Source organism: Tamandua tetradactyla, chromosome 1 (assembly GCF_023851605.1).
Source record: "Tamandua tetradactyla isolate mTamTet1 chromosome 1, mTamTet1.pri, whole genome shotgun sequence".
Classification (NCBI taxonomy): Eukaryota; Metazoa; Chordata; class Mammalia; order Pilosa; family Myrmecophagidae; genus Tamandua; species Tamandua tetradactyla.
The window spans coordinates 216,962,864-216,979,110 of record NC_135327.1 but is presented as its reverse complement, the minus strand read 5'-3'; the positions used below and the strand labels follow the sequence as shown (position 1 = coordinate 216,979,110).

The window sequence follows — 16,247 nt, the reverse complement described above, 5'->3', positions numbered from 1 at the left end:
CAATATGCACACTTATAAAACAGAACTGTTGTCTGTCCAAGTGACAAGCAAGGAGGTAAAAAGAGTTATGCAAAATCTCTTTTCAAGTACTTTCTTTTCAATTACGTAACACTGCTCCTGTGTCTCATAGCTTTCTTCTTGCTTATTTTAACCGCAACCCCTAATCCACTGACAGATCACATAGGATGCCATGTAATGTTACCAATGAGAAAGTGGATGCGTTAATCCACACGGCAATTAGGCCCAAGTAAAAAACTCTACGTCCTGATATTTCTGATATGAACAATTAAACGCTGGCATGTTGTCTGGCTGGGCGGAGGGTGGGAGTGCAAACTGCTATCATGCCAGGGAGAGTTAAATCCTTCTCACAGGCACTCAAACCAGTTCCAGCATACCCTTTATTAAACGGTTTTCTTTTCCATCTTCACATTTATTTTTAATTAGGAAGCCATGCTAACGTTCTCGGGAAACAGAGCTAACTAATTACAATCGTGGTCTGAAATCCGAAGGGGCGATGAGGAATGGTAAGATGATCAATTAAGTCTTCCTACAAGGCAGAAGGCTCGCTCTCCAGGAAGGGCCATGCGACACCCTCGGGTCCTAACGGGCTGGCCTGTGCTTACACACTTGGCCAGGGAGACCCTTTCCAGCCTCTATAAGCGAGTGTGCGCTCTTACTCTGTGTGGTCGCAGCAAACATTGGGACAACCATCTTCCGGAGACTCTCTATTTTTTTCACACTGGAAAAATGAACATCCTGAATCTGCCATCCTAGAGCTCCCATCTTTTGTCTACACTCTCTAACCCATAAAGGGTCACAAAAGTGCCTCTCAAACTGGCCTATCTGGCTATCAGCGTGGGTCACCACTGCGTTTTGTCACCGGTGGTGACTTGCCCATTGATGTGTGCTGATGATTTCTGAATACGCCAGCAGCTAGAACCATGGTTTTCCACTATGAAAAGGGGCTAATAAAAATGATAGGAAAAATAAAACACATCCTCTGCCTTTTCAAGCAGCCATTTAAACCCCCAAGCTTGAAATCGAGATAAAAAAGTTTCAAATTGATTAATATGGAAATTACTAAACCATCAAAACTGCTGATGTCGTAAACAAAATTCAACAGCCACTAAGAATTCATTAAAAGTAAATTTATTGTTTGCTTTAAAAAAAAAAACAACTGTGCAATATGTGCTGCTCAATACATTTTTGAATCTGGTTTGGTGCTCATCTCTTCTCGGGCTTCAGTTTGGCAAGGCTAAATGAGAAACACGGTACAGACACACAGTTAGTAAGCACAAGTAAGGAAAGCAACAATAATTTGCGTTTGCTATACTCTCAAAAGTCTACAACTCATATGCTAAGATGTGTAATTCAAAACTACAAACATTAAGTTTTAAAACTTGATCATGGTCCGTGTGTTCTGAAAACTATTATATTCTAAAAAGGAAGAGTTAGCAGTGTATCTGATTTCAACCAAATGAGGTTTCAAACTCAATTATCTATTTCCTCTTGCAGAACTGAATAAAACAATGCTGCAGGGACCCAGGTAATCATTTTAAATGTAATTGGAGGATTCAGTTTTAATGGTAATATCACAACATAGGCTTTTGCTTTCCACAGCAACAGGCTCTTGCCTGGCATACATGGACAATGGCAGGGAATATATCTGAGAAGTGCACCTAAAGGTCACTTCTAAGAATCTTAAGTTCTAGAGTACACACAATTCTAAGACATTCAGATGATAACAACTCCAATTTTCAGGCAAAGTGATATCAAATTACATTACTCCAGGGCTGAAAAATAAGTGAAGATGTAATTTTAATTCAGAATATCTGAGAATATTTTCCTAAATACAGGATCTTACTATCTTGTTGGTTATTTCAATTTGGAGATGGAAACTAAGCCAAGAACATGTTGCTTAAGAATGCTGTTGCTTTCCTTTAGAAATGAACACATTTAAAATATTAACTAACAGATCTTCCTCCTTCTAGAGAACATAGCTAATTCCCTCTCTAGCAACAATTTCATTTAATTGGAGAAATCTCAGAAATACTATATGGTATGTAATTTCAACGGCCATGTGTTAGACAATCAAGCATGCACAAAGCCTCAAATTTTCTGACGCTCCCTCTGTTCTGTACTTTGTACACAGAATGATTACATTAATAAGTTATGTTTACCTATTTTGTAAGCACACTAAGCTTTCTTAGATACAAAGTCATTTTTTAACTAAGGCAATAGGAAATGCTTATGTGCAAAAAAGATGTGGTTTATACAAGGAGAAACTAACACAAACATGAAACGCTTTACATTTGTTATTTGAATCCTTATAGATTTAAATTTCATGATTTAAAACTTGCATTTAGGCAGCTTTTGTACTCTGCATAGTCCATAATTTATAAATAGAAAAGTGATTTATATGACTCACAACATTCTTTCCTAGAGCTCTTTATCAATAATTAAATCATTTCTGTGGCTACCATTCAACCTGTGAAATGGAATTCCATGTTGTCTGTACATGCCAATCAATGGGAAAACCTACTCAATGAACCATCACATTCTCTGGTACAGTTTTTAAAACATGGCCATCTATTTAGCCCTCATCAAATTTAACCAAAAATCACAGACAACCTATGGGACAGAGGAGGGGCTTGGGTGGTTGGAGAGCCTGTTTTTGAAGGAAAACATTACTTCCTCAAGCTGACCAAAGAGAAAACACTCAAATTTAGCTACATTTATCTAGAAAGCTGGACTCCCAATATCTAACGTCCCTTAGCCTTGGTTTTTTCTTGTTCTGATCTGAACTACAAAATAGAAAGGAAAACCTAACACACACACACACACCCACATGCCTGCTTTGTACACCAGGCCTGTCCCAGGCAGCCATCCTGAACTTTTTCACAACTGCTAAGAAATGTCTATGCACATGCACACTCTGGTGAAGCTATGTAAAAGTCATATTGCCGATGCAATCACATCCTAGGCTCCTTAAAAGAACAAAGTAGAAGGAAGAGACTAATTTTAAAATCTGACCACATTTTCTTTATGCTGTGAAAAAAACAAAACAAAACATAGAAGAATCAATCTGAGGGTATATTAATCTCAAATAATCAGATCCAGTAGGTACGAAAAGTCATTAAAAAATGGTTTGACAAATCTTACCATGCTTTAAGAGAATTCTCAAGTATTAATGGCATATAATAATGGTAAGGATTAAGGAAGGATTAAGAGCTAACATTTGATAAAACAAAAAGCTGCCTTTACGTTGAATAGATTATTCTCGACTCATTTCCAAAGAGCAGTGGCGAGCTTAATGACTTTCATAATTCCATGTGTTTGTATATGTTTCAAAACCAGCTCCTGGGAGAAAAGCTCTTTTGTGGAATTGTCACTGTGGGCTGATTTCAAGGTACCAGCAAGATGGCACAAATGCCAAGTCAGTCCCCCAGTCTAGCATGCCCACTATGTGATATAATAGGTGGAAATGATGTCAAAACAGAGACAATAGTAAAAGGCAGTATAATAAGTAGGAAATGGTGAGCTTTGAGTTTTAATTACCTGTGATTTAAAAATAAATATTTTTAAATTATGGCTGTGTTTAACAACCGGTTTGCAAAATTTCTAAAAATGTGTCAATCAACCCTCACAAACCAGTGTGGGTTGATTCCAACAAATCACCGATTCCATGTATCAAGAAAAGCATGTTTACCCATGATTTTTCTTAACAGCAATTCTTAAACACTGGGAGAATATTAGCCTTCTTTAGAAGGAGTACTTCAGCTCCTACACCTGAACACAGAAGCTGAATTTCAAGAAGATGCAGGTCTTTAAAACTACAGATGGGTTGACTTCTTTATCACAAAGGGAACTTTCACTACATTTTATAGCTACATTCTGTAGAGACAGACCTATGGAAACATTTAGCATTTTATAGGACTTTTACAACAAAGGGCATGTGCTGTGTTGCTTTCCAGCATTCCTTGGCAACAGTATATGTTTTCCCCATACTTTCTACTCCTCTGACCTCAAATAGAAGACTATCATGAGGTCTCAAGGCTTCTGGAGTTACACATTGCAGAAAAAAGTTACTCTTATTTAATGCATTTCTAACATACTGGCAATTTATTTATTATTTTATGACTAAAACAGAGTATTGTATCTATCAGATAAGGGTTGTTTAATAAATGAAAACTAACAAGACTTTATCTTTCAATAAGACTTCAGTAATGTCAGTGGACTGGCATGGTGCTAAAAATCCCACTTGTAAGTCTCAGGGGAAGTTTTCCCTTTTATTCTCTAATTTAAAGACAACAGTACTACAAATTCCTAAATTTTAATTGATGGGCGGCAGCCTTATCTCTGTGCATTACATGGGCACATCACATTACATGGGCACCAGTTTACGAGCTGCCAGCTTTCCTATATGGAATGAGAAGCTCCCTGGCTAACACAGAAATGGAAATAAAGTGCCAGTTAGAGTGATTTCATCCTGCAGGCGTTCCTGGACGTGGAATATAATGAAGAAAGATTATCTGACTGAAATGCATTCAGAAGCAGCAGTATACAAACAAGAAAACTCTAATGAAAAACTATGAAAATATAAGCGTTCGGAAGCATGAAAGACCGAAGTCCAATCCTATTTAAATTACAGATAGCGTGACTTACTAATAGGCTGGGCTTTGCATTGACTGTCTCCCTAGTCAGTGTGCTTCTTCCATGTATTTTACATAACCAGACATCGACGGAATACATCTGCTGTGTGGTGTGGCCTGCAGGCTAGGCTGTGACTCTTATACTTTCCAGACCTGACTTATCTATAACTCCCTGAGTTATTGAGGTCAATCTCAGAATCGTAAATCAAGACATTGATGAAAATGAAAACTCTTGTTCACATTTTGCAATTTAAAAAAAAGTCAAAAGGAAGGGATTCATAATGCAGGATAACGACTTTTTGAGGAGTCAAGTGGCTATGCTGTATGTTTTCAATTTTAAACCATCATCCTGATATGTTTAGGGGTTGAATTTATGGGACAATCAAGCAAGTTTTATATTTAACATTAAATGCCTGAATATTATAAATCACCTTAGATGAACATTTATGGGAGAGTTTCAGTGCAACTTCTGAACAACTTGTCACTTTTATTGTTTAGCAATGATTTGTAAAAAAATGATATGCTAAGTAATCCCGGAGTATAATTTAGGGACACAAAAACAACTGTCAAGAAACAGCCAGACACTACATTTAATGAAATCTTTACAGACTGAAGTAACAAGTATTAAATTAATCAACACAGCTTAATTGAAGCTCTATTTGTAACATTTTTTATTAGACTTGTTATTAATGAACCTTTAAATGTTACCACTAACTCAAGCTCTATGGCAGATTTAAATAATGAACCATTGTTCCCACGCAAAAAAGAACAAACACTGCTTTAATGGTCCTTTGTCTCAATGAGGCTTTTACTCTTGTGCATAGCTGAGACACAGACTCTTGTCCCTCCTTCCTCTTAGCTGTTATTTTCCTGGTTGGCAAGACTTCATCTTTCAGGCTGCTAAAATGGCCTGAAATAACTAAGGTGAAATCTCCAAGAAATTAAAAATGCAGTAATTAAAACTGGAAAATATACCAGAATTTTGGTTAACCTCAAAGAGAATGTTTTCAAATCTCTGCATTTGGTAGTTTTTATTAACCTCACCCTCGTATATGTTTTGGGTCAGTAACGTACTTACCTGAACATGTCTCCTAAGCCCTTCAGCATTCCCTTCTTGGCTTTCATTTTATCCTTTTCTTTCTCTCTCTCTTTCTTCTTCTCTTTTCCAGTTTTATCCTTTTTCCTATCAGTCTTATCACCTTTCTCTTGGTTTCCATTCATTTGTCTCTCCAAAGAGTGGGAAGGCTGGTCACTGGCTGTGGATACAGACTCTCTCCCTGATCTTGAACTTTCTTCTGTGTCTTCTTCCACTTTGTAGGCAAAAAAATAAAGACAAGAAATACTGTGAACCCCCACATCAAAAACAAGGAGTCTAAAATACATGTAAGCATTTTGCTTTCCCATATTTTCCTTATCAAACTCTTCCCTGCAGCACAGACCTGCCATTCACATGGACTTCCCTGATGCTAATTTTGAGCAGAACGAGAGCTGGGTCTATGCTGGCCTAGCATGCTCAGGTGTACTCATGTGCAAAGCTGATGTATCAGTGGTCAGAAGACAGCAGATCCCTGGCTGGATGCCAACTGACTCACCCCAATACACCTGTCAGTACAGGTGGTATATTGCTGGGAAAACCAGCAGGGCTTCATTACACAGGGCAGCCTCCTAAGGACTCAAAGGATAGTATAGAAGGTTTCTGTATTGAAAAGAAATAAAACAAGCAGCCTCTTTCAAACTACTTTGACATTCTTCTGAGAAAGGATGACCATTCTGGTCCTTCCTTATTTTGCTAACTACACCATTCACTACTCAGTAAGCACACCAAGGTCAATAAGGACTCTGTGGTACTTGGAAGCTTTTGCACACCCCAGAAAAGGCCATGTTCTTTTATTTCATTCCTGTGGATTCAGACTTATTTAGGTGGGACCTTTTGATTAGGTTATTTCAATTTAGATGTGTCCCACCCCTTTATCCTTTATAAGAGGATAACGGTCACACAAAAATGTCCAGATTGTTCAGAGAAGCCCCAGAGAAGCTGAGAGATGCAATTCAGGGAAACACCCTATGCTGGATTCAGTCCTTCAAGCCTGATTCAATATTGTAAGGCAGAAAACTTTGATTATATCGTTTCCATGGAGACTAACCCCCTCAACCATGGGTGTGGCCCTTTGATAAGATTACTCCACAGAGATGTGACATGCCCAATTGTGGGAGTGGCATTTTGATGAGATGGAGATGTGACTCTAGACATTCAAGGTGAGGTCTGGATTAGTACTAGAGTCCCTTAAAAGGGGAAACATTTTGGAGAAACCTCAGATGCACAAGCTTGGAGAAGGTGCTTCAGAGCTGGCGTAGATGCAGACATGTAGAGATGCAGAGCCAAGCAGATGTCTCTATGTGCCTTCCCATGAGATGCTAAGCAAGCCAGAACCCAGAGTTTTGCCCCGGAGCAGCTAAGTGATACTCACGCATGCTTAAAGAGGAAGCCACTGGAATCAGAAGCACAAAGCAATGGAACTAGGAACAAGAACCAGCAGATACCAGCCACATGCCTTCCTATGTGGCAGAAATTGGCCTTTCTTGAGTCAAGGTATCTTTCTCTGTATGTCTTGGTTTGGACATTTTTATGGCCTTAGAAATATAAACTTGTAACTTAATAGATTTCCTTTTAAAAAGCTGCTCCATTTCTGGTATATTGCATTCCATCAATTTTAACAAACTAATATATACCCAGAGATGAAATTTAGAGAAAAAGCCACAGTTGGAGAAGCCGGAAGCTGAAACAACAAAACCTCAGAGGGAAGGACAAGCAGATGTCACCAAATGCCTTGCTATCAAATAGAGGAGCCCAAGCTCTCACTGGTAACCAGTCTTCAGATAAGGTATCATCCTGTTGATGCCTTAATGGGGGCATTTTCATGGCTTTAGAGTTGTAAATTTAGAAGCTAATAAATCCCCATGTTCAAAGCCAGTCCATGTCTGGTATACTGCATGCTGGCAACTTTAGCAAAGCACAAAAACTCCTTTCCTTGGTCTCTCAGGTATGTCCATTTGTGCCTTCTACACACAGGACAGTGGTCTTTTGATTTGTAGCTCTCATAGGTCTTCATAGTCTTTGTCACTTTTCCTTATAATGTCATTACATAATGCCAATATTATAAGCAAATACTATTACAGGTTCTAATCTTAAATAATTTTGCATGTTTGACTACAAAACAGCAGCTTAGTAGGAGTGGATAGCTCTGTGATAATGAGTAAATCAATAATCATACTTCTCTGATCACAGATATAAGGTCTACTTACTGATGACAATACTCCAACCCTTGAACTTACTCTTATGAACATACAGTCCAAGCACCAAGGGTGCCACAATATCACAGACTTTTTATATGAACGAATGACAAGTAATTAAAATAGGGATCCACCTACAAAAAGAATACTCAGGATTTCTATGTTAAATAAGAAGCATATATGTACTCAATCTCAGAAATCTTATCTAAGATTGGTTACTTAAAATTGTCTTTTCCAAATATAGTAAGAATTATTGGAGCTTTAGGTTAGCCCGTGATTTCTGAGGACATTTTTCTTTGGGCTTCAACAAATAAAGTCTGGATCAGTATTTCTGAGTTTCTTCTAACACAGAGCCAAACAGCACAGCTGAGCCTCTTCCAAATCTTTCATAAAGAGCAGATCTCCAAATCAAGATAATATATTTACAAAAGAAATTCAGTCTTGCCTTTCCACCAGCAAGGGACTATTCAAGTTAGCAATATATATGTATATAATTTCAAGAGTATATTTATTAAGACCAATTAGAACAATTCTTATATTTTCTTTTTGTTTTTAAGCCTTCACAAAAGGTTACCGAATTATAACATAGCCACAGCCAAGAAATACAGTTAAAATATGCCAGCTATTTAGCATAATACAAAAAAAGGCACAAACATGTGCCTTTTCACTTGACACATTTGGTTAAAAAAAAATGTGCCAACAAATTTCACATCCCAATAGGCTGTGCCCTAGTATGGCAGATTGAATTATATACCCCAATTTAGATACATTCTTTATCTCAATCCCTATTCCTGCAGGTATGAAGCCATTGCAAACAGGGCCTCCTAAAGATGTTATTCTTAAGTAAAGAGTGGCCCACTGAGTGAGGGTTGGGTGTAAATCCAGATTACCGAAGGCCTTATGAAGAGGACCTGGAGGTCACAGAAGCCAGAATGGAGAGTGCATCACCACATGATAGGAGACAGAAATTCCAGCCAAGGAACCCCAAGGATCACTGGCAGCCAGTGCTAGAATGCCAGAGTTTTCAGGGAGAAAGCAAGCCTTGCCAATATCATGATTTGGGACTTCTTCTTGCCTCAAAACCAGGAGCCAATAAACTGCTGCTGTTTCAGCCAAACCATTGTGTGGTATTTTTTATAGCAGCTCTGGTGGACGAAGACACTCATGTATATAGGCAAAGAGGGAAACCATAATAGGACTAAATCTAGAAGGTACTTTGGAGATCATGAAACCCAACTTCTTCCTTTAATGCTGAAGAAACAAAAGCTCAGAAAGGTTTGGGGACCAGCACATTCCTAGACCAGTGCTCTTTCTACTATTATATTATTGTACAGTTTTACTTCAGCCAGACTTCCATGCATTTCTTCGATCAACTCTGTGACTGCTCAGTTCCATGCTTCATACAGCATGTATTTGGGTACTCTATCATCCAGTCACTATACAATGAGCCCAGAAGATCACTCCAGCAGTCAGCACTGTATTTCAGAAACCTATTGTCAATCCTGTTTGGCCATTTCATGCTGAGACTTGTGGCTCATACTAGCTTCTTGAGTGGTTGATGAAATGTTGCCTTTTTTCTTCTTTATCAATGAATATATAAATAGGAATTGCACTGGTTTCTTAGAGGAAACCAATTCCAACATTCAGATGAGCATTGCTAGTGAAAATCCATAGCCTTACACATAAATAAATGTTCAGTCAAGTCTGTAATTACCAGTTGGCTCAAGTGCTTGTCAACTGTGTGTAATCTTTTCAAATTAGAATTCCCAAAAAGAACGTAAATATATCTTAAGCAGGGTTACAGCATTTGGTCACAGCTAGGTTTTATTTGATTGCAAACCACAGCATCAAACTTTTAGGTAATGGGTATGCCTTCAACTTTGAGACTGTCAACCAGATCATTATAAAACAATTCTCAAAAGTTTTCTGGAGCTACAAAATCTTGGTCTACTGTCCAGAATTCTTGGTCTATACTTCTATTAGTGTATTTCTCATAAAACATGATAATGTGTCTGTTTCCTCAAACTGTGGACTCTTATAATGAGGATGACCACACTGCTGGGCAGAGAACAGCTATTCATAAATGACTGTTTAAGTGAAAGACTACTAGTAAAACATGACTCATGACTTTCATCCCAATCAAACAAGCTTTTATGCACTCTCTGGGAGCCACCATTCAACCAGCTTCAGAACAATGCCTATCTCCTCTAATAAAACATCACAAGACAGGCCACAACCCAACTATAGTAACATAAGGAAGGCCCACTGTACTTGGTTGAGGTAGAGGCAGATTCTGGTGTGTTGTTATGCTATTATTGTTAGTGCTATTTGTATTGCCTAATGGATTTTACAACCCTCTACGATGTCTGAAACCATAAACAAAAAACGAGCTCCATAAATGTAAATGACTTAGTCTTCCACAGTCACCATTATCATAAATCACGAATGGAAGTATCAGTAGCGATTCTGCTAGTTTTCTGCCTAATCGTTTTGGCAGAAGTACAAGGGGCATATGTCGGCTCTTGGCTCGTAACACAATAAAGGCAGTGCCTGCAAAACCAACTATATACTGAAGTCATATTTGTTGCCAATTTTTTCATATTCACAATCATTTTCTGGTGCCTGTAATATAGCTTATTTTCTAAATTGGGTGAAACAGAAAGTTAGTATTAAATCACATATTAACTTTGGGCTTTGTAACCTCATATTATAAGATCAAAACTACTAGCTCAGTTTCCTGTTGCAAGCAAGTGGACTATTTAAAATGATACTTGCACATTTGAGAATTCTTTATGCTTATTCTGAACATTTTAATTTAGATAATACGTTATCACAGAAACTCTTCTGGGGGTATACTGATCTAACTAATCCCTTTGAATGCCAACTAATTAAAAATATTTAGCAATATGTGGCTTCATATGTAGCAAACATAAGATGTTCCTTTAGAGCATTGCATTATATATATGCTTCACACACAAAAATTATTCAACAGAGAAAAAAGAAGTCTTGCTTTTCTCTTCCTGTACACAGAAATATTATGCTTTTTAAAGCTTAAATAAATTGGTCACTTGCTTCATTTTAAATATTTATTTATCCAAGGTCACTAATATACTAGTCAGGTTTTTTTAAAGCTGTAAAAACCAATCTCTGTACATTTCATGCTAATTTTTTAATAAAGTACATAAAATATTTTTATTCCTTTAAACTATGAAAATACAGAAAAATACTCATATAAAATGTTTTTTAAGTTAGAAAAATACTAGCAGCACATCTGGAGTGAATGGCTTGATCTATTGTGTTTATACAATAAATTATACATAAGAACTAATCATAAACCAATACGTAGAAAATTTACTGTTTTAAATGCTTTTTAAATTTTGACTTTTTTTTTCTTTAATTTTGCTCATCTTTACAGGTTATTTGCTTTCCTTTTGTAGATAGCCTGCACAAAGAAAGATGAGTATCTCCTTCCAAACAAACAGAAATGTCTATTTTTGACAAACACTTCTACTTGTTTTAACCTACTATATGTTTTAAGGTACTTTCCCATGTGATTACCTATAAAGACTGATACTTTCAAATTTCTTTTTCTTAAGAAGGTATAACATGAAGCTGTTTATTTCTCTTTAATGCAACACAGTCATTCTGCAATTAAGATATACCTAATTACCATGTTTTCAACAAATGCAAATGTGGCTCAATTAAAATTCTGGTCCATGATACAAATTAAGCTACTCAATTCTACAAGGTATCACATTAGGAATGGGTCACCAAGAAGTTTAGAAAAGAGTGGGTATTTATGTGTTAGTAATTCTGGAGAAAAATTGCTCTGGGTTTCAATTAAAGCTCAAAGTTCTTTGACTTCTGCCATAAATACACACTTCTATATAGTCACTGCCACCATTTTACAGCTAGAAGATGGTCATTAGAATCTATCTTCCTGCCCCTCCTCACTGAGAAGTTGCTGCTGCTGCCGTGAGTAATGATATCTGTGGGTTGCTTATCCAAAATCCATTCCTCCCTTTCTATTTCCTAATAGAATTTTTATTTGGTTGAGGAATGCAATCTACCTTCAGTGGGTGAACTCATTATGAAGTCTAAACTAACCAGTGGATGACATGCCTCTGCTGACTTGTAAGTCCAAGGCTATTAGACCAAAAATAACCCAGACCAAGCATTCTATTCCATGCTTGGAGAAATGTTCTGCTCCCTTCTGTTAGACATAAACAAGAAAGTAAAAGGTTTCTGAGCCCTGGAATTCGCTTCTGGATAAGATGACTTGCGGACATTGGAACAGAAGGGGTAGGAAGGTGTTGGGTCTTTGATGACATTGCTAGGCCATGGAACTAACAAACTGTGAAGGTGCCCAACTCTGGAATTCAGCTATGTAAGGCAATGTACTTCCTCATGGTTTGAACTGAATTTTCTATCAAATGCAGCTAGAAGCTTCCTAACATGAACTTTAGAGCAGCTGTCAAATATATATATATATAGTGCTATCTATCGCATGTTTAAGTTTTAGCAGCTAAATGCCATTTTAGCATGCATTGATAATTTTGCCACATTTAAATAATAATGTGTTCAGACTTGTTACTACGTGTAAATGACTTGCTTAATCAGTGTAAACAGAGGAATATGAAGCTAAAATGATAATATAATATTACTTTTCATTCACCTTTCCATAAGTACTCTTCTTGAGCATAAGGGCCAAAGAAGGTATGATAGGTTTAACTGTACACCCAAGTTTGGACAAGTTCTTGGTCTTAATGCACATTTTGGTGGGTGTGGATCTGTTGTAAATAAGATCTCTTTCAAGATGTTACTTCAGGTAAAGTGCAGCCCAAATAAATCGGGTTGGGCTTTAATCCAGAAACCAATGGAACCCAGAGGAGAAAGGAGACAAGGGCACCATGTGAATTGCCATGTGACCCTGGGAAGAAGCAAGCTTTCTAGCCTTTGAAACTGTGAGTCAACCCATTGTATGGAATTTGTTTTAGCAGCCAGGAAACTAAAACAGAAAGAATTATTACACATTTGTTGAATGAATGATCAAATAATTAAACAAATAACAAACCAAATGAAAAACCATCACTAATTTCTCACTATCTATAAAGACCTACCCAAGTATGAAGAATGACTAACAATAGAAACACAAGATTCCTGTGCAATTTTTAATTTACTTTGGAAGACAAATGATCAAACATAAAAATTTTATATAGGTTGACTTAGTCAATCTTTATAAACTATCTCCTTAAAATAAATCTAAAAAATGAGTTACCAAGTTACTATGAACTATGGAAAATTCCACTGGACTCAGGAACTCCAGTGACCAATTGATATTGATAAATATTAAAAAATAATTAATAAAAATAAATGAGGGCTGGACTTTCAGACACTGTAAAATCTAGAATAGGAATCAAGAACTTTGGGGACATAAGTATTATTTTTGTTTCTTATATAAGTATTATTTTTGTTTCTTATTTCAGGTGAATATTTTGTTTTCTGGAAAGGACGAAAAATATAGGAAATGAACAGCTAGTGACACAGACGGTGTCAAATAACAGGATCTGCCTTTCTGGACTCTGAATTCTAACATTAGAATGATGAGCTCTTGGCAAAGAAAACCCTAGCTTTCTCTGAACATGAAAAAACACACATAACAGAGCTGTAACGAAACATGACGACTTCAAAAAAGCTTTTATACTAAAACATGGGGTGGGAATAATAAAATGACAGATAATGAAGAAGGGAAAGTTTGACTGAAAAAAAGGAAAAAAATATGAAGGAGCCAGGTGACCAATTATCAGTGATATTAGAGATTTCAGCATCTAGAGGAAAGATGAAAGAGATGACTCCTAAGACATTCCACTCTTAAAGTATTTTCTAAGACATATTTAAAAAACACACGTCTACACATAAAACTTCCAGTTTATGTGAAGGGTAAGGGGGACAGAAGGACAAATGTCATAGGATCTTTCCTCCAGAGGACAGGCTTATTCCCACAAGCAATTCTTCACTTTTCCTTTACATTTTAAAATTGTTATTAATCCATCCCCCCAAATCAAGCAGGTATAATGCTTCTGGGGGTACTGATAGAATGCCTCTTCCATCACACCTTCCTTCCAAGAGATGCTGTAGAATGAGCACAAGCTAGGTAAGCCCCCTTAATTTTCTGAATACTTGCAAATTTGTGTTTGGCATCCAATTGATTTTTACCTTCAAATGATGGTCCATAATGAATGCTGTCTTCTACCCACTGGAGAAAATGGATAGTAAATTTGAAGGCTCTCCTTTCAACCATTTTGTTTAATAGACTAGTCACACAATCAAATTGGTAGCATTCATGGCCCTACTATTGGAACTGCCATTAAAACTTTTGATTTAATTAGAAAGTGAACTTGGTATCGTGAATAGCATACAAAATACTACGTATTGAGTCAAGGAAAGAGATTCCATGCTACTGCTTGGACCCCTTTAACTGAAAAACAAAACAATGGCTGCAGCATGTGTGAATGTGATGAAATTGTGAATGGCTAGCAAGGCTGCATCCATTTTGCTATTTTTGAGACATCAGACTGCCTGTTCCCCCAAACGCCAGTATTCTTAACCACCACACCATACAATCTAAATTGGGAAATCCACAAAAATTTCTTCATGTTAAAAAAGAGGCTTTATATTAAATGTCTCAGAAGCACCCTTTATAATCAGTTTGGGCTTTAGAAAGTCAAGAGAAAAACCAGCATGCTTCGAGAAAGTTTCAATAAGGAGGATGACAGTCTAATGTTCATTGATTGGAGGCCAGGAGGAAAGTTAGGGGGCAGTGAGAAGATATACTCTGTGGAGGGGGCACACATTCTGGGCAAGAATGGGGCTGGGGCAGGTGATTACAGAACCAATTGTGCAAATCTAGAGATACAAGGACCAGGCAGGAGAGTCTGACAATAAGTTCAGATATTAAATAATGAGGGTTTGGGCTAGTTGGAAAGAACTGCTGAAATGATGAGGTTTCCTGGGGAAAAAATTAAGAAAACTTGGTAATGGAATGGTTACACAGTGAGAAGATGATTCTGAGTTCCTGAGCCTGTTGGTGCTAATGAGGGAAATCACATCATAATCATCCATCTTTATGTGCAAGGTGCTAAGCAAGTAAATGCAGTTTCCTCCTTTTCACCGGCATTGCCAAGCATCATTACTTACCTGAATTATTGCATTATTATCATAGAACTGATCTTCTTGTCACCAACACTGCTACTCACAATCCCATCCTTGATAACCCATTCTCTAATCTATGATTCCAACAATTGGCTCTTTTACTTGAAATTCATCAGATATTCTTTAACATCCTTAATATAAAAGGCAAATAACTTTAATACGGTTGTCTACAATCTGGTCTCTGCCCGAGTCGGCAACCTCATCCTTCCTCACTGTCCTCTCATCTATACCATACCCACTATCTTAATAGAATGATTACGGCTATCCTAGGTCCTCTCCACCATCATACCTCTACATGCCCTCCACTCTTTGCTCCTTATGACCTTTCTGCACCTAGCTAAAAACTACTTAGTCGATAGGATTCAACTCAAGAAATAACTCCCTGGGAAGTCTTCCCTTCTGCACCTTCCCTCTCTACCCTAATTTCTCACAAGCTGAGTGGGCACCCCATCCTTGGTTCCTATGGTAACCTGTGCTTTTCCCTGTCATGGCCGTCACCACATTTCTCAAGTGTTGGTGCACTCACCAGTCTGAACTATCCCCTGACTTCTCGGGAACTTAGAGCACAAACATCGATTTTAGGTGCCACAACTCCTTAATGCACACTTAAATACTTTAAAGGAGATTTAATGGGATGGACTTTACTTTTGAGAGTTTGTCTAAAATTCTAGACAAATCACATAATGGAGAATCAGGAGATAACGCATTGTAAGATTCAGTTCCTAAGAAATAAATTATCTTGATAATTTATCATCTAAAATATGGCTAGAAATGAGATTCTATCATTCAAACACTTCAGGTAGGACTTTTCATTGAAATTTTAGCTTAAGTCACTTCCCAATTAGAAAAAAAAAAAAAATTAAGGAATAGATGAGGCCCTTTCATATGCATGCATCCATATTGCATTCAGAAACTTTCTAAAAATTACTCCTTTGCTTAAAAAGCATCTCTTAAGTGTACAAATTGGTATAAAAATAAGAGCAAAGGTTATTCTTATTCATTCCACAACAAATATTTTTACAGATCAACATCCAATTATACTTTAAAATGGATTAACCATATAGGAAATTTGGACTCTGCACCCATATCTTG

At 37.1% G+C, this 16,247-nt stretch overlaps 1 protein-coding gene across 22 annotated transcripts in view; it reads right to left on the bottom strand.

Annotated features, from left to right (window-relative positions):
- PARD3 (par-3 family cell polarity regulator) overlaps positions 1–16,247 on the bottom strand; it is a 676,839-nt gene that overhangs the window by 204,190 nt on the left and 456,402 nt on the right. For 20 of the 22 annotated variants that reach the window (XM_077152059.1, XM_077152104.1, XM_077152083.1 and 17 more), the window contains one exon: positions 5,731–5,962. In XM_077152059.1, the coding sequence (XP_077008174.1) occupies positions 5,731–5,962 (232 nt within the window). Of the gene's footprint in view, positions 1–1,133; positions 1,256–5,730; positions 5,963–16,247 lie in introns of those variants that run through there. The other 2 variants (XM_077152113.1, XM_077152115.1) reach the window with 1 other exon arrangement.